The sequence below is a fragment of the Verticillium dahliae genome, genomic scaffold (assembly GCF_000150675.1).
Source record: "Verticillium dahliae VdLs.17 supercont1.2 genomic scaffold, whole genome shotgun sequence".
Lineage (NCBI taxonomy): Eukaryota > Fungi > Ascomycota > Sordariomycetes > Glomerellales > Plectosphaerellaceae > Verticillium > Verticillium dahliae.
Window position 1 is genome coordinate 498,281 of NW_009276916.1, and position 17,963 is coordinate 516,243.

The 17,963-nt window shown below is 54.5% G+C and overlaps 5 protein-coding genes across 5 annotated transcripts; 2 read left to right on the forward strand and 3 right to left on the reverse strand.

Annotated features, from left to right (window-relative positions):
• The first annotated feature begins 298 nt into the window (after positions 1-298).
• VDAG_00968 (FAM96B protein) lies at positions 299-1,420 on the forward strand. Its single transcript, XM_009649854.1, has 2 exons — positions 299-701; positions 1,007-1,420. Exons 1-2 carry the CDS (start codon positions 461-463, stop codon positions 1,381-1,383), a joined length of 618 nt encoding a protein of 205 aa, XP_009648149.1. The 5' UTR covers positions 299-460; the 3' UTR covers positions 1,384-1,420.
• A 1,620-nt stretch (positions 1,421-3,040) lies between these two features.
• On the reverse strand, positions 3,041-6,510 carry VDAG_00969 (U5 small nuclear ribonucleoprotein component). The gene is made up of 5 exons (XM_009649855.1): positions 6,414-6,510; positions 6,218-6,354; positions 4,019-6,162; positions 3,879-3,966; positions 3,041-3,802 (listed from the first exon to the last, which is right to left on the reverse strand). The coding sequence occupies exons 1-5, from the start codon at positions 6,431-6,433 to the stop codon at positions 3,240-3,242; spliced, it is 2,952 nt and encodes a 983-aa protein (XP_009648150.1). The 5' UTR covers positions 6,434-6,510; the 3' UTR covers positions 3,041-3,239.
• Positions 6,511-6,868: 358 nt separating this feature from the next.
• Positions 6,869-8,367, forward strand: VDAG_00970 (acetyl-CoA acetyltransferase; the record flags this gene model as incomplete). The annotated part of the gene is made up of 4 exons (XM_009649856.1): positions 6,869-7,050; positions 7,113-7,162; positions 7,218-7,293; positions 7,356-8,367. Exons 1-4 carry the CDS (start codon positions 6,986-6,988, stop codon positions 8,365-8,367), a joined length of 1,203 nt encoding a protein of 400 aa, XP_009648151.1. The 5' UTR covers positions 6,869-6,985.
• A 321-nt stretch (positions 8,368-8,688) lies between these two features.
• VDAG_00971 (paired amphipathic helix protein Sin3b) lies at positions 8,689-14,293 on the reverse strand (the record flags this gene model as incomplete). The annotated part of the gene is made up of 6 exons (XM_009649857.1): positions 8,689-9,838; positions 9,894-11,597; positions 11,651-12,490; positions 12,519-13,164; positions 13,219-13,319; positions 13,670-14,293. 6 exons carry the CDS (start codon positions 14,291-14,293, stop codon positions 9,287-9,289), a joined length of 4,467 nt encoding a protein of 1,488 aa, XP_009648152.1. The 3' UTR covers positions 8,689-9,286.
• An 828-nt stretch (positions 14,294-15,121) lies between these two features.
• On the reverse strand, positions 15,122-15,874 carry VDAG_00972 (FAS1 domain-containing protein; the record flags this gene model as incomplete). Its single annotated transcript, XM_009649858.1, has 3 exons — positions 15,122-15,157; positions 15,214-15,273; positions 15,329-15,874. 3 exons carry the CDS (start codon positions 15,872-15,874, stop codon positions 15,122-15,124), a joined length of 642 nt encoding a protein of 213 aa, XP_009648153.1.
• Positions 15,875-17,963: the final 2,089 nt, after the last annotated feature.

The following is a 17,963-nucleotide window of genomic DNA, read 5'->3' on the forward strand; positions in this document are numbered from 1 at the left end:
CCCACTGTCACCGGATTGCGCCACTTCTGGCTGCACTGGACTTTCTGGGACCGACCCTTCTTGTCTTCAGGCAAGAGCCGTATAAGCCGTAGAACCTGGGTTGAGCACCAGCCACATCTAAGGACTGTGTGTGCCACAATCAAGACCGAACCGATACCGGCAGGCTCAGATGCACCTGAGATTACTAATGAACGAATACTCGTCGCTGGAGCCACCCGGGTGACAGGCCCCACCGCGGGGGCAATATTGAACATTCATCAAGCGGCAAGGAGAATCACGATACCAGCCAGAAAGACTCATCCACATGCCAATCGTCGACACACCCATCATCCATCACCCATCAATCAACCCTTGTCAAATCAGACAGTATCTGTGTGGTTGCATTCTTGGCATCTTCTGAATATTGAATCTCGCAGCCACGTCATTTCCTTCCTTCCCAAAACAGGCCTCTACTTCCACAATGGACAGAGACGTCGATAATGCGAACCCGACCATATTGACTGCAGCACAGCTGCCTACGCGGCAGAGCAAGAAGAACCTGGCAAGGAAGGGCCCAGACAACAAGTACGACGGTATCATCTTGGCCAAGCCCGACTTCCTATCCCGCCCTTTCTGTGACGCCGACGACTTCCTGTGGCCCGACAGGGATGATGCGAATGAGGAGTTCACACAGGAGCCCATTGACGAGCAAGAGATATACGGTACGGCCCTCTGCCCATTTCTCTCTTTGCTAGCTTTCAGCCTCGCGACTGCTTTCTTGTCCTCCAAGGTGGTTCAGCGTGGCACCCATGTCTGGTCCCTTTTGATGTTCATGGTCTCGCGACAATTGTCGAGTTACTCGTCTTCATATGCGGCACCATGTGCCACTTGAGAACGGGAAGAGTTCAAAGCGTTATCTCTGCGGGCTCTTCTCGTCCTTCAAATTTGATCGATGTCTGCTACAGAGCACAGCTAGCCTGAACTGGTCATTGACCCCAGCGGGGATCAAGCAACTGACGTTTCATAGACCTCATATCAACTATTTCTGACCCAGAACATCCCTTGTCCCTGGGTCAACTAGCCGTCGTCAATTTGCCTGACATTTACATCACACCGGCGCCAACAGCTCAGCAGGACCCCAATGCGCTAATCACTGTCTTGGTCGAGGTAACGCCGACTATCACACACTGTTCCCTTGCGACGGTCATTGGGCTTGGGATTAGGTTTCGATTGGAGCAGGCGCTGCCGCCTAACTACCGCATTGACGTGAGGATCAAGGAGAACACGCATAGTCAGGACGAGCAGGTTAACAAGCAGCTCGGTGACAAGGAGAGAGTGGCTGCCGCTATCGAGAATGACACCTTGAAAGGTGTCCTCGACAAAATGCTTGAAACATGCGTCTGATACAAATGGGAATATTCCACTTTCAACTTCACATTCATCTCGTCATTATCGATATCTCGCGTTGCTCCTGTAGGTGGTCGATTCCGAGGACTCGGGAACAAGCTTCGGCTGGGAAAGCCCCAAAGCACGGTTCGAAACATTTAGGCGTAAACAAGCCAACAGGGCCAGGGCGGCGCATCATCCCAGCTATGTCTGCTGGCTGCCACGGACTTCATTGACCCGATAGAACAGGGTGAACAAGAGATTTGCGCTATGAGGTTACATGATCGCCAGCCGCCAGCGATCTTCCACCATAATCATCTCGTGAACCGGGCCGGGGGCCCAACCTCTCGCTAACCGAGAACAAGTTTCGACAAGGCCTCACTGTGGCAAAGAAAGGGAACCCACGTCGTTTCTGATTAATGAATGGTATTGCTGCCGAGGCGATAAATGCTACTGTTCCTTTCGCTTCCAAGGCCGCGAAATCCGAAAGACACATGGCGAGACTTGGGCTGCTTGCGTACCTGATTACCCGCCAAACGAAACACACCACAGCGTATCGTCGACCAAGAAAACGGAAATTGTGCCTACAATGATTGGGGGTTTTATTGCTCTGGTTGGTATCAATAGGCCTAGACCGTTCTGTCCGCAGGCTACAGGGCACATATGACAAGCCTCCAATGAGTTCGGAACGCGGTCCAGGAACAAACCCTGCACACGAAAGTGGTTCATGTTGCGTCGTGGCGTTATAACCCTCCAATGGTGCCACGGCTTGTCGCCATATGGCCATTACAAAGGTCATTACCAACTGCACCCTGGCTGAACAGAAACCCGGAAAGTCTGTCACCTCGGAAGAACGAACGGTCTAGCGGTCTGTATCCCGGCATCTGGACTGGGCCACGGCACTTCTCTCGAGGTCAACACGCATAAAGTGCACATAGAAAAGTGTACTGGATTGGCGGCACATTTCAGAAGTAGGAAGACTGCTGGCTGACGCGGCAGCATCAAAGTCTCGATGGTTCGAGTGCCTTTAGATGCGATCAATAGATAGTGTGGCTGGCGAGGAGGCGAGGAGACCGCCGCCTCCGGTGTGGTGGGAGAGGTGACCCTGGTCGGTCACAGTCGGTGGCCAGAACTGGAGTCCATGTGGCCATAACAGCACCTGCTATATGGAATATGAGTCAGGATCGAAACACTTGCGGGGAGGCCGCCTCGGTCACTGCCTCCCGTGTGTCTATTCAAGTCAGACATGTGCATGGAGTGATGGCTTTGTGTTTTGCCATCTTTCCCATGAGTCTGTTTGGGGGGGGGGACGTCTGACAGAATGCCGGACTTGCCAGCCGACGGCTTCGCCGCCTGGGATCTCCGCACGACTCCCCAGTTCCTTTCGCCGTTGATCACGCTGAAAGAGAGATAGGCGGGCCGAATCTGCTAGAGTTATCCTCTTGCGCGCCTATTGCAATTGGGTGGATTTTAGGTTTCCAGAGCAGATGCATGTTCCTCCCCTGCGTCGTCATCGCAAGCGGCGTTTCTCTCGGGGCCAAAGGGATACCGTTAGGGCTCTGTAGATCAATGCAGCTCAACGTTGACGCCACAGCTATTTCGAAAGTCGGCAGGTGGTTTCTGCATGGCGCCAGCACATATCGAACAGAGCATATCGCTTTGAGTCTACGCTCCTGAGCCTGATACGCACTTTAGTATTGCCAGCGTGTCCATTGCACGGCCAATGATGAATCAGATGGACTCAAGTGTTGTGTTTTGTAGTACAGAATATGCCATTCAGTCCAATCATGGCATTCCCACGCCCCGTTACGCCGAATAGCCAGTCATTTCATCTTCACCTGCCGTAGATTCGAGGCCATGTTGCTGTCCATCTCCTAAGACTCCAGCGTGCCGTTCTCCATCAGTGACTGGTAGAACTCAGGCTCTAGGAACGTCGCAACGCTGACGTCCTCGCTGAGGCCCTTTCTTCTCCTCGTCTTCAGTACAAAATCACGCGCCGTGGCCTGAGCGGTTGCGGGCTGTAGGGGCTTCACCACGACAGATTTGTCAAGAGGGTCGCCTGGCACGATGCTCCAACTGTCAAAGGTCATGCTGACCATTGCAGACCCCTGCGTCTGGATTCGTAGAGCTGTCTCGAAGCCAAACGAGTCGATCACGGGGATCAGTCCGTTCACACGATACAACGGGGTACCGGGTATAGGGCCATCTGAAAGAACGTGGCCGCGACGGCGAGCAAGGGCGGTGTAAACCTCAGTTGCTGAATCTTCGGGCCCAGTCACGGAAATAGCGTATTGGGGCTCCATCAGGCGTGGTGAAGCCATCAAGAAGGAAGAATAACAGGCGCGGCGTGATGTGGGGATAATCTGGCCACCACCACGGAAGATCGCTTCCTGCGCGAGAGCAACATCCGTCACACGGAACTTGGTGTTGCGAATAGCTACATTGAGTGTCGGTCAGCTCTCCAGTTCATGACAAGACGTCGACGACAGGTTGGGCAGGGTTTTTGAACTCACGTTCTTCGCAAAGAGGGCCTTCTCTGGTTGCCCAGCTGAATCCTTGCCGCAGAGTTTCTTTGACACTAGTCAAGAGCTTCTTATCGACCTTTCACAACGTCAGCGTCATCCACATGAAGGAAAGAGAGAGTTCAACGAACCTCGGAGGGGAGTGTGTCGTCTTGAAGAATGTTTGGGCCAGTGTCCTCAGGACCAAAGGCCCAAATACTCCTCGCTGCTAGTTTGTCCCATCCGTACGTTTCTTCGAAATACTTTGCTGTCTTGCGAATGGGGTCCCGAATTTTGACCTTTCCAGACTCGATATCTTCGGAGATCCCCTTGTCAAGTTGCTCCGCTATCATCGTGATGCGGTTCTTCTTGTTCGGTGTGATGGCGTAGCATTTCGTAGCCGACTGCTCCACAACGGTCTCGCAGAAACGAGTGACAGGATCAGAGATCTTGATTTCCATGTCGGCATAGAGCCGCCTCAGGTCATGGAGGACGCAGTCCATGTAGAGCTCTCCTGTGCCAAGTACAATATGCTCTCCAGACTCCTCCACCTTGGTAACGATGAGTGGGTAGCTCTTCTGGATCTTTCGCAGGCCGTCCAGCATTTTCGGTAGCTCTGAAGGGTTGATGGGTTCCACAGCTACCTTGAGAACAGATTCAGTGAAGTGTGTCAAAGGTTTGAAAATGAACACGTCCTCGTCATCATCCAGCTTTGGGGGAACGATTGTAGCCGTCTTGACAATCGAGTTGTCTACCCCGCCAAGGAGAACCCAATTGCCTGCTGGCACGCCATCCGTCGGTATATTATACCTCGTCTCAGAGATGAAGACATCCGTGACGGTGGCCATGACCATGTCTTCCTCATCATCCAGCGAGTATCCTTCGCCAAGAACTCGTACCTGCATACCAGGCCGGGCAGTTCCGCTTAGCACACGACCAAACGAATTGAAGTTTTTCGCATCGGTCGTGTTGAAGAGCTTGGTGACGTGCACCACAAGCGGGCCATCTTGGTTGCAAGTTTTCATACTCTCTGCGAGCTTGGTGTCCAAAGGACCGGTGTAGTATTTCTGCAACCACTTCTCGGCTCCATCCAGAGGGGAGGGGATGTGTCGGACAACCATATCAACAAATCCGGTGGAAGGTCCAAAGAATTGTTCGCAGACCAACTTCAGCAGAATCTTAGCATCTGCCTTGTATTGAGAAGGCTTTAGCGTGATCCCGAGCCCTCCCAATACTTCCTTCAGATCTTCTGGGCTGTCGCTGATTGTGTGGGTGTAGATCTTGTAGATCGGCTCCAACACGAACTTGACGAAAGAACGCTGAGCGCCCTCCTCAACGGGCTTCCTGGTGAAATTACGCTTCTTTGGGTTGAAGTAGACGTCACCCCATAGCCTCTTGGCAAAATCATCCGTGTCGATACCACCGTACATGTCGGCATACATCTTGGCGAAGGACTGCAGCGTGAAGCACCAACCCATATCGGTGCAAGAGAAAAGGACATTGCCCTTCTCAGGACTGATACGCTTTGCCTCGCCTTTACCGGGGACTGTGTTCTCAATGACAGTATTGACCTCCTCGATGACGTGCTTGAGCTTGAAGTAGGCATCCTTGGGCGGCAGCTTGAGCTCTAAGATCAGGCGATCAAACTTGTTGACGATCAACGTGAGAGGAATGTTCTCCAGCACAGCGTGCTTGATGATTTTCTCCGTGTTGACCTGAACACCCTCAACGATGTCGACCACCAGGCAGACACCATCCACAAGTCGCAAGCCCGCTGCCACTTCATCGACAAAATTCACGTGTCCCGGAGTGTCGAGGATATTGATAAGGTGTGACTTTCCCTTGGTGCCTGGCAGCACCAAGCTCATGGGTGAAGACTTGACGGAGAGTCCGCGTTCGCGCTCGAGAGTGTGGACATCTGTGTATCGGAGTTGCTCGTCTCGGTTCTTGCCCACCCTGCGTTCCAGTCTGTCGGTGATATCGTGTGTCTCCAGGACCAACATGTCCATAAAGGCTGTCTTTCCGTGGTGCAGGTGGCCAGCCAGGGCAATGTTGCGCGTCTGTTCCGGAAAGTTCATCAAATCGGTCATGAAGCTGCGATCGAAAAAGACGGGAGGCAGGTCGGCCTCTTCGATGTTGAACTTCTTCTGCTCGACTGGCGCGACGATGGGTTCCGTGAGCAATTGCTCGTCTTCTTCCCGAACCAGGATTTCGACCTCATCGCCATATACTTGTTGCGCCGTGGGGTAATATTGTTTGTCTTCGTGTAGGATAATGGCATTTGACGGACCGTCGTCTAGCGAGTGGTTAGACGCTGAGTTGGACACGGTGGGAGAGCATCAAGCCATTACCGTCAAGCTCCATCAGCTCCTGGCCTGTCGGCGCAGGTGCTTCACTTGCATCATCTCCATAGACATAGTCCGACGCGTTGGCGCCATGTTCGGATGCTTCCTCGGAGCCAGCCTCCTCGCCAATGAAGTTGCCGAACCTGGTTGCGACACGTTAGCGGAAAAATTATGCAGAGCAACAGGATAGCTCCAGACATACTCGTCGTATAGATCGTCCATATTTTCAGAAGTGATAAAGGGGACGCGTATGTATCACTTTGCCGTGAGTTGAAGGCTGTTTGTCGCAAAACAGCCTTGTCTGGCTGTTACATATGACGACTACGCGACAGTAGCAAAATCTCGAGAGTTGATGCGAGGCTGAAGTCCCACATAAAACAGCTGCAAGGCTGGATGATTGACAGGCTGTGATTGGAAGGGGGATTTCGCTCCATTGCAACAGGGTTACCACTTAATGGCTTATCAATGGTGTTACTGATTTACACGAAACCCTCCGCTTATCGCACCTCAGTCACTTATCAGATCCCCGATAGTGAGCCTAGCAGCGGGGTTCAGGGGTTTCGTCCACTGTCGTCGCTGTTGGAAGGGGCCCATGCTTGGCTTGCCTGGCTCATAACCCCACGTCCAAAAGGCGGAATCAAAGAACTCAACATTTTTGGTTTGTCTCCGGAGCCGGACTTGTCCTCTTGAAACCTATACTTAAACGTCAATCACTTCTATCCTTTGCATTGTTTCATATCTGAGCCTGCCTCCCATCCCGCATCCACCGTCACCATGGCCAACCTCCCGTCCGTCTACATTGTCTCCGCCGCGAGAACCCCTGTTGGGTCCTTCCTTGGGTACGTCGAAGCTCCGAAGCTCACACCGACAATGGCATGGACTGACAAGCCCATTTCTCCAGTTCTCTCTCCAGCCTGAGCGCTGTCGACCTCGGTGCCCACGCCATCAAGGGTTAGTCCTCCAATACGACCATCTTGTGTGCTTCAACCACTCACCTACTGCACAGCCGCTGTCGAGCGCGTCCCCGAGATTAAGCCCGAGGATGTCGAGGAGGTCTTCTACGGCAATGTCCTCTCCGCCAAGTGAGCCCCTCCCTCCAGTCACCGCCAAATTCTCTCCCCACGACCTGCTAAATCCCTCTCAGCCTCGGCCAGGCTCCCGCCCGTCAGTGCGCCATCGGCGCTGGCCTCTCCCAAGGTGTCGTTGCGACCACCGTCAACAAGGTTTGCGCATCTGGTCTGAAGGCCATCATCCTCGGTGCGCAGACCATCATCACTGGCAACGCCTCAATCGTCGTGGCCGGCGGCACCGAGTCCATGTCTAACGTTCCCCATTACCTCCCGACCCTCCGAAACGGCGCCAAGTACGGCCACCAGACCCTCGTCGACGGCGTCCTCCAGGACGGCCTGACCGACGCCTACGGCAAGAAGGAGCACATGGGCATGCAGGGCGAGCTTTGCGCCCAGGACCACTCCATCACCCGCGAGGAGCAGGATGCGTACGCCATCCAGACCTACAAGAGGGCCCAGGCCGCCACCGAGGCCGGCGTCTTCGCCAAGGAGATCACCCCCGTCGAGGTCTCGGGCGGCCGCGGCAAGCCCAACGTCAAGGTCGACCGTGACGACGAGGTCAAGAACCTTAACGAGGCCAAGCTCAAGGCCATGCGTCCCGCCTTCCAGCCCAACGGCGGCACCATCACCGCCCCCAACGCTGCCCCCATCAACGACGGCGCCGCCGCCGTCGTCCTCATGTCCGAGGCCAAGGTCAAGGAGCTCGGCGTCACCCCCATCGCCAAGATCCGCGGCTGGGGCGACGCCGCCCGCGAGCCCGAGCGCTTCACCATCGCGCCCACCCTCGCCATCCCCAAGGCCATCGCCCACGCCGGCCTCACCGCCGACGATGTCGACTTTTACGAGATCAACGAGGCCTTCTCCGTCGTCGCCCTCGCCAACATGAAGATCCTTGGCCTCTCCGACGACAAGGTCAACGTCTTTGGCGGCTCCGTCGCCATTGGCCACCCCCTCGGCTGCTCCGGTGCCCGCATCGTCACCACCCTGACCACCGTCCTGCGCGAGAAGAAGGCCAAGATTGGTGTTGCCGGTATTTGCAACGGCGGTGGCGGTGCATCTGCTCTCGTTATCGAGAACCTGCAATAAATGGTCTCGCTGCGGAGATGAGACGGCAGGACATCAAGAGACCTTGTATGCGGGGTCTCAGGCGCGTCCCGAAGAGAATGTGATGCTCTTTTCAACGATGACATGGTACATGAAAGATTAAGACTCGGTTGCGGGCTAAAAGTTCTGCATATGGCCATCATCTTAGATATATGGCACGGCAATGTACTGCTGCTGCTTTTTAATCAATCCACTTGTGGTTCACTTCGTACAATATTTGTCTTGATCTGGAGACTGGAGAATGGTGTCCATCGCGCTGTGAAGTGAACCATTCACGTAAACTTCGCACATGAACGATATCGTGTTGTTCAAAATTGATTCTCTTACTTCTTGGACTTCGAACCTAGCTAGCAAGACATGTTATACACAGGCAGCATTCCGAAACTCCAAAGAAAAATCATGTCCGTCGGGCTTACGCGAGCCGCGACCTCAACTTTCTCCCATATCGTCTCGTCAAGGTTTCTCTTTAGGGAAATAAAAACGTTGAAGGCGAGTCGGAGAGGGCGTCGATTCGAGGGCGCGGAGCCCCATAGGCGAAACTCTTTGCGCCCATTGAAACGGGGAGAACGAGGCGGAAACCCAAATGCGTAAAGGAAAAGCGGATGAGAAAAAAGCAAGGCAAAGAAATCAAAAACGCTGCGCCCATACCGAGCCGATCCTTCGCGCCATTTTCTGCCTGAGACCTTCTCCTGCTGCGCCTCGTCCATGTGTACTCGAGGCGTACGCCCAATCACGGACCAACCAAATGCTGTAGATGTGACGGCCATTGAACCACTTTGCCTATGGTTGTTGCCGTCTGGTATCTTCGGCTGGGGAAACCCCCAGTGAGTGTCTCACAAGCTCCCTCCCAGCCTCTAGGGGCTTTTCATGTGCAATCCCGTCATATAAGAACATCCAGGACTCAGTCAGTGGTATCCATGTTGTTACCGTTGACAGCAGGCGGCGCAACTCCGTCTTGGAGCCACTTGTTCCAGTCATTCTTGGTCTTTTCGACGTCGGATTGACTCAAATCCTTCATCCACTTGCTGTTGAGCACGTACTTCTCTCGCATGACTTCCTCGCGCTTTTTGCTACCGGCACGGCATCGCCTGGTGATCTTCTCGCGCTCCTTGGGGTCTTTGACGTTTGAGTAGTGATCGTAGATGAAGCATTCAGATGTGTGCTCCTTGTAGACAATCTTCAGCGAGTTCAGGCATACTTTGTGTGCCAAGCCCTCGGAGAACGCAGTCACAGCCGGAGTCCAGTTGTCGTCAGCCTTTTCGTCGATTGGCGGAAGGTTGCGAGCAAGAACCGTCTTCTGGAGGCGCGATCTAGGAACGCCCTCAGTCGGCTCCACGGACATGTAGGAGGAGATATAGTACTGCCAGCGCTCCCGCTGCTTGAGCTCATCCATATAGAAGGTGGTGTCTTCCTTCTGCAGCCAGCGGACGCTTGCCTCGGACTTGTTGGGGAACTGGAAGCGACATGTTAGCCTAGGAGATGATGTATCTAGGGAGAGGTAGACTTACCCAGCTAATCACGAACATCTCGCCATCCTTGACACATTTTTCGGCGAACTTCCTCGCGGCGATCTCCGTCTGCCAGTTTGTCTCATCCTTCTCACGGTTGCTAAGGTATTGGTGGATGAGATCCGGAGTCTTTTCTTTGGTGTCGGTAGAGCTGCAGGTCAGAGCCAGTCGACTGAGGGTCTTGAGAAGATCCGGAATGGTGTAGAGTTTCCACCCGTTGCGCAGGTAATAGTGGCGGAGGACATCCTGATACCGCACCTCATCAATCTCGCCTGTGACATACTCCTCGATCAAATCAACTGTCTTGGACCAGATCTTTGGAATATCATCATCCATCTCGAAGTAGTCCATAGGATTCTCCGAGAGGCCAATCTCTCTCGCGACCCGGGGACGGTTGAGGCGCGCAACTTCAACATGAACATCGCGCGCGCTCTCTTTGACGTCGCTGAGCCTTTTGTAGAGCGTTTGCAACACGCTGAAGAAGACAAAGATGGTCTGGTTGCTGAAGAAGTTGTACCATGGTCGGGTGAACAGGCCGTCAGCCCTCAGTTCGCCCTCGTCCGTGAGCAGCGAGGCATCTCCAGTGGTAACAATAGGCTGAGGAACAGTGGACAGCCAACGCTCATTTGACACAAGAGGAGCGGGATGCTCGTTAGGCGCATCTGGCATCTCTTCCTCATTGGCGGAGGTGACGTCAGGCGTTGTCTCTTTACTAGCCGATGCAGCGCTGTCTTCCTTGTGGCCACGAGGCTTAGATCCGTTGCGGCCAGGGTCAAGAACACCGCGAAGCAGATCGCTCTTCTTGCCGTTTCGGCGATTTCTCCCGTTAGTCAGCTCGGCTGGGGCACTTTCCTCTGCATCGTCTTCGTCTGACGCATCTTGAACACGGGGTAGCTGGCCGTCATACTCTTCCTCGGGAATATCGAAAAATGCGGGGATGAAGGACTCAAAGAAGTCAGTGATCCTTTCCTTCTCGGGTATGCTGTGATGGCCGCTGTTGACAGCATAGAGCATCATGAGACGGAGAAGCTCCACAATGATCTTTTTATCAGAGAAGTTCCAGACAAACTGGTGACGTGGGGCTTTTCCAGTTAAACTGCGCTGTCTTCGCTGCTCTTCGTGCTTCGTCTTGATCACATCAACGAGATGCCTGGCCGAAAGATTCCGCTTATCGGTCTGCTTGACCTGAATACCCATGTGGTCGAGACTCTTCAGGTGCATGTTTTCGGTTTGCGAGTGCCAGACCTTCTCCCACTCGCGCTGAGAGAAGCGCCATTCCTCGTCTTTCTGTTTCATACGGGCGAGGACAACGGGCACGACATTGAGTGGGTTGGCGAACATGTCGTTCACAACCTCGGGGCCCTTGTCGAGTCCATAAATCTTTTTGCAGATTCGCTTGAAGACCGGGATGGAGCCACCGCGCAGTGCAGCAGGCATCTCGAAACCTTCCCTCTCGGCATCAGACATGACGTTGATCTGCTGAGCCACGGGCTCCAGTAGTTGAATGCACTTGATGTTCGCTTCAATGTTAAAATCGTAGTCGTGGCGCTCCTCCTCGATGCGGTGCAGCCCTTCCTCAAAGCCATTCTTGCGGTGAGCCACGAATCCAGAATCCTCGGAGGCCCAGGTAGGGTGGCTGGCCCACTGGTCGTTGAGGAGATCGGCACAAAGCTCATCACGACCACTACAGCGTTTGAGCGTCTCCTGAATGGTAGTCAGCACCAGTGCGTAAGAAGGGTTGTCCATCAAATACTCACACGCTTGGGCAGGAGTCGATAACTGGGACCATAACCACGACAGTTACTCAAAGACACCTTGCCGGTAGGAGGTGCTGGGCGGTTGTCGACTACGTCGACCATGGAATCAACATTGAGAAACTGTTTCCAGAAACTGAGAAGCTCAGGGTTAGCAGCAAGAAAAACGCTGCCTTTCTGGTAGACGGTGGGGCGATCGATGATCTGCTGACTGAACAAGTTGCAGACTTTGAGAAACTCGTTGTACGAGGTCTTGTTGCTGAGGTACTTCTTGACCCTGTCGAAGAATGCGATCTCGTCATGGCTCGAAGTTGCAGTAGCAGATGGTCCAACCGGCTCAGGCATGATAGGCGTCAAGGTGGGCTCGATAGCCGGGAGATCGGTAGCAAGAGGCTTGTGGTTAAGCTTGGTCCGTTTGCTGTTGGTGACGGGTGCGCCAGGGAGTGCGCGACTGCTAACAGCAGCAGCTTCAACAATGGCAGGGGTAGGCACCGGCGTCTGCTTGTCGATTCTCGGCCTCTTCTTGCTGTTATCTTTGCTTGCGCTGTTGGGCGGTGGGAAGCTTCCAATGAGCGGAAGCTTCTGTGCATCTCGGGGGTTCTGCCCCGGAGTGGTCATGGCTGCGATCGCGGCAGCTTCGTCAGCTGCACGGCCAGGAGTGCCCTTGGCTTGACCAGCAGACTCGGGGAGAAATTGCTTGAAGTCCTCAAGCAGGTCAGGCGCGGTGTGAAAGAGCGTAGTGACCTGAGCGTAAACCTCTTGGATAGGCTTCTGCTCTCGCTGATATGTTTGAAGAATTTCCAGGAATTGCTTGTAAATTTCAGGCTTGTCCTGAAACCGGTTCTACATGTGGTTAGGACTTCTTTCTCACCGAATCAAACTTTCTCAGGGGCTTGTTGGGGAGGATGGAGCTGACCTTGATCTTGTTCACGTAACTGATGGCATGGTTGAATTCGACTGGTCCCCGGCGTTCCAGTCCGGCTTGCTGAGCAGCACTGCCGTTGACGCCCGGCGCACCTGCCTGAGGCGTTGGTGTCTGCGCGTTGCGTGGAGGTTGCCCGGCGACAGGAGGAGCGTTGCCGGGCATCTGGTTGGGACCTCGCTGGTGACCTGGCCCTTGAGCATCGAAAGGTGCGCCGAGACCTTGCGCCTGGCCAAAGACCGTCGCGCCGTTCTGAACAGGCGTGCTGAAGGTGGCTTCAGGACTTTCAATGCTATGCTGAGGCAGTTGCGGCTGTTGAGGCTGGGGCCAGCTCCCAGCGGCGTTGTTGCGAGGGCCAAACAGTGGCTGGGCGCCGCCGGGCTGGGCGTGGGGCCCATCGGGCTGAGTGACTCGGCCTGTGATGGACTGAACTGTGGTTCCCATAGGAGTTGTGACTCGGATCGTATTCGGGTCACTACCAGTTCCGCACTCGATTCTGTAGCCGGGAGGCAAGAACGTGTTGAAGCCCTGGATGAGGTTGGGATGCCCCGCGAAGAGCTCTGAAACTCGGTTAATGACACCAGGCGTGTCAATTCTGTTGCCTTTCAGTCTTTGGGCGCGCACTGCAATGTCTTTCCGGGTTACTTACGCTTGGCTCTTGAAGTCCTTCATGATATCTAGGAATCGATTGTATACATCTGCTTGATCGTGGAACTGCACTTTAACTTGATCGAGGTAGGTCAAAGCATCCTGTAATAGGCATATGTCAGCACCTTGTTCCTGTAGTGAATACGTCGTCTTTCCAAGTGGCAGGGTGAATTAAAAAGTGGCGGCCAAGCTCCACGTGAGGCATTGCCGGTCCGATAATGAAGTCACCCAGCCGCTTCGAAGAGCAAGCCGAAGACAAACGAGTCCAGACCATGCAATGCCAAAGGAGTCAAGATGGTCATTTTCTGGAGACACCAGTGATGCCTTGCAGTAATAGCGGAAATATGACATGAAGCATCAACCCAATCCAGGTCCTGTAAGATGGCGACGCTCTTCACGCGACGGTTGCTTCTTGCTTCGGCGCAAGAACTGACAAGATTATATCCACTTACGTTCAAGATCGGCTGCTGTCCTTGAGCAAGTCCGCCGCCAGGACCAGGGCCACCTTGCGCTTGATTTGGTGGAGCCTGGGCTCCGGGATTGTTGGTGTTGGCGCCGCCTCCCCCGGCACCACCACCGCCTCCCCCGAACGGCGCTTGTTGCAATGCTTGTGAGACCTCGCGCTGCTGGAGAGGTCCTCCGAATATGGGAGGAGGGCCGCCAGGGGCGCCAGGGTGCGCATTCGGCGGGTTTGTCGGATGAGAGATGGGCGCAAACATTTGGTGCTGCGCGGGGCCGTTGCTGGGACCGCCGTGCTGGGGAGGTCTGGCCGGGTCGGCCTGGAGCGGACCGCCAAAGTTGGCGGGTGGCCCTGAAGGCCCTCCAAGGGGCATTGGAGGGGCGGCAGAGCCGTGGTTTGCGAGGAGACCACCAGGGCTATGGATGGCGCCAGAGATCCTCGACGCGACCGGCTGGTGGATGGGTATTGATCCCGCGTTACTGTGATGTGGTGGTCCCGGTGGGAAGCCATCCCTTCGCCGTCTGTCTTCTTGTTCTCGCTCTCTCCTCTCTAGGTCGTCGGTTTCCTGGGCCATGCGGCGGCGATTGTCAGCCTCGAAGGCCTCGGCGTCGTCCATTTTCTTTGCGCTCATCGTCGACAAATCGCCCGCCTGTAGTAATAAAGTCAGAATAACGGTCTTCGCGCTACGTTCAGGTGTGTTGAGGAACAGGTCGGTTCAAATCGGTTGCGATGGTGCAAGATTGAGGATCGCGCCAACTCTCTAGCGAGGATGTGGTCTTCAGGGGATCTCATCGAAAATCTGCGGAGAGCCGCGACTAGACCTTCAGAGCGCCTAGTTTCGGGTGACTTACTTCTACATGAGGAGGAGTCTCGGACGCCTACGATGGTATAGCTGAGGGGAGCAGGGTCGAAGGTGAACTGCGCTGGCGCGGCTTGCTGTTATCGGATTGTGGACAAGCTCTGTTCAGACGGGGGGAGTGACGAGACCTCAGAGCTCGCGGCCGTTCCTTGCCGACTGGGGCACTCACGCTGGTTGGCCCTTCGGAGGTTCGCATAATTATTAATGCGTCTTGGCAATCACTATCGTGCGCTCCACCCAGCGCGATAAGCGCGATTGGGTTTCGCTTCCCGATTTGGCTGTGGTGGGGCTGATGCAGGTGCGTGATGGAAAGGCGGTTTGACAGCCTTGTAAGTGGCAATGAATATGAGATTTTGTTCTGGTGTAGTGAGTTCAATGCGGGTTGGAGTGCTGAGGATGGCCATCGAACCGCTCTAGTAGTCGGAAGTGTTTAAATTCGTCGAACAGCATTTGTTCACAATGTCACAGTGTTTCGAGGCAGGTAGTTAGTTGATCGTAGTTCATATATCATTATCTTGTGGGTATCCTATTACAATCCGAATGTCGAGTCGTCTGATCCTGACACCTACCCAGGCTGCAGAATTCTTACACGGCGTAGTTGCGGACGCCTTTGATTATCCACTATTCAAAGTGTCAACGCAGCCCGAGCCGCAATATATCGTAGAGGGGTTGCTTACCACTTCGCCATTGGCGACGGTACTGGCGATGCTGACAACTTCAATATTGCCTGGTTGAATCTGTCGTTACATGAGTGTGGTCCTCGTTTTCGGTCGTAGAAGGGTTGAGACGTACAAACTTGGTGCCGTCCTTGTTCTCCCACCAAACCTCGCGATCGCCGCCGATTGTGCGGGCCTTCTGGTTTTCCTGCCAGGGGCTTACAGGGACCAAGTGCGCTTCAACGAAGCGCCGCAGGTTCCGTGTAGCCCTCTCCTGACCATCGTCGCCCACATAGGCATCTGTGCCCAGTCTGTTGTAATCTTCAGGGTCCTCCCAAGGCTTGCGTGGGAGGGCTTCGACCGCGGAGTTGAGGGGCGCAAGGATAGTTGTATTCTTGCCTGAATCGTCAAGACGATTGGCAGCCGTTTCGATGTCATGCGTAAATCCTGCAAAAATGTTGATGCTCTTATCTCGATTCAGAACATCGGAGAGAATGACACTACCCTGTCCGGGAGGAGGGTGCGGATCCGAAGGGTTGGAGGGCGGAACCACGGGCATGTTGAGGGGTTTCTGGTCACGGTGCTGCGGGGATCGTCGAGTATCGAGAAGAGGGGTGCGGATGAGCTGGCTGGCGACGAGGGACGTTGATGCCAGGAAGACGACAGTAGCGAGGCCTTTCATAATGGCACCTAGGTTTTAGGTTCCCTGTAAGCTTGATGATGTTTGTGTCATGGCGGAGAAAGAAAGGGCCAGTGGTTGGCGATACAGTTGGGGTTTGTAGTATTTTGGAGGAAACGCATCCAAGCCTGCAGGGAGAGCCGCGATTGGCCGTCGCACGGTGACATCATCCTCGAAGGGGCAATGGCACCGGCAACAAAGGTGTATGCGATTGACTGTCCAGCTTCACACTCTCAGTCCGCTGCCTCTTTGGATTTATCAAGTGATTTTTTTTCCGCTGCCCCTGGACCCCTACCAGACGAGCAGCATTGGTTGCTGAAGCATCGCATCACTGCGAACCACGAACCAGGCCAAAACTGGGGCAAACATGGCATTGGGGGTTGATTGACAAGTGCAGCCATGACAAAGGTTGGAATTGAAGGGACCGAAATTAGGGAGATAAGATAGGACTTGGACAGGTCTAGGAAGAAACAGCTTGCTGGTGAAATCAAGAAACTTCCATGGCAGGAGATGGATGGGGCGGGCACGAAAGAACATGACATGTCTTCGAAATACGGACACGGAAACAGGGATTTGACATGTGGCAGGAATGTTTGCTGGTGTCAGCCGGTTGCGCTGCTGCATCATCTCCGTCCAAGCAAACAACAAGAGCCAAAGAGTCGCGATCTATCTGTCGCTTGGCAGCACTTATCCATTGTGATAGGTCGGGCAATGGCGACTCATTACACTGAAGAGAGGGTCTGCACGGCTCTCCATGGCAAGGCCAAGCCAAGTCTTGCAAGCCGGCTTCAAGCTAAGGCTCGCCGTTGATCCCGTCATGCGGTTTCCCAATCATGAATAAGGACAGGCGCCTGTGCCGACGGCAGTTTACCCCAGATTCATCGCTGGTTCTAGACGGCTTTCACATGCAAGCATCAATCAAATAATCCGGGGGAGAGGGCATCATGCGGCAGGTGTTGGAGACTTGCAGCTGAGGATGGGGCTCCGCTTGGGTCTGTCACCTGACGCGGCGACGGGGAGGCCACACGACACGAGTCTCAGTGTGGGGGAGGGACGGAGTTTGGCCAGGACTGGCCGGAAGCAGTGACGAAGAGGAGCAGAATCACATGCCAGACGGGCCAACTTGTGTGAATGGAGCGCGCGCATGTCGGAGAGTTGGAGATGGGTCAGGTCTGGGCGCCGATTTCCCCATGGTTGTCGAAAACACCCCTTGTTGCACATTATGAGATCAGAAGCTTTTTGCAATCTGTTTTCACGACGGATGAGCACACGACGATGAGCACGCACGTAGATGGGTAGGGAACAACCCCAATCAGGATGCAGAGGATTTTGACCCCCTCTGACCCCCACTCATGGTCTGTCCATTCTTTTCATACTTGCGACCTCGGCGCAGGTGCACGCGAAACCGCAAAAGACAGCTCGGCTTGAATTGATGCGAATTGCGGTCCCTGGCGTAGAGGCTCCAGTAGTTCATGATGGCTTTAAAAAAGGGTCACCCCATTCGAATTTGGGGTTCGCCAGCGGCATGACCGGACTGAGAAATTCAGGCGCGCAAGAGCATCTTTTTGAACAGCTTACCGATACTCCCAACTGGTCCTGTCAGGCTTCGGCTCATTCACGAAGTCCCCTCGGTCCCATTCGCCACCTATCCATGACCATTGTATTGTGAGGGATTGGCTAGCTAGGCCGAGTTTAACTGGAACCGGCAATCGGCAGGTGCCCCAGACGCCCCGACCGCCCCTCCTCTCCCCCCCCCCCCCCTTCAAGCGCCAGCCAAACCGGGCCCCCCCAAGACCCCCCAAAACCCTCCCCCCAAAAAAGGCCCCAGAGGCCCATCACATCCAGACGATAGATCGGCCCCAGTGGGCCTTGGCCCTGAAATCTCTGATGACCTGGAACTGTGTATATATCGATCTATGTTCAGGCCGAGGGCCGATTCCTCAGGATTTAGTCCTCTGCCGGAGGGACTGCGAGGGATTCCCCAATTGTGGCTTCCGGCTCCCCAAAAACCTCCCCTCCCAACCTTTCGCCCCCCCCATTTGTTTTTTGCCCCTTGAACGGCGTTAATTCCGTTCCATCTGGGGAATTTTTC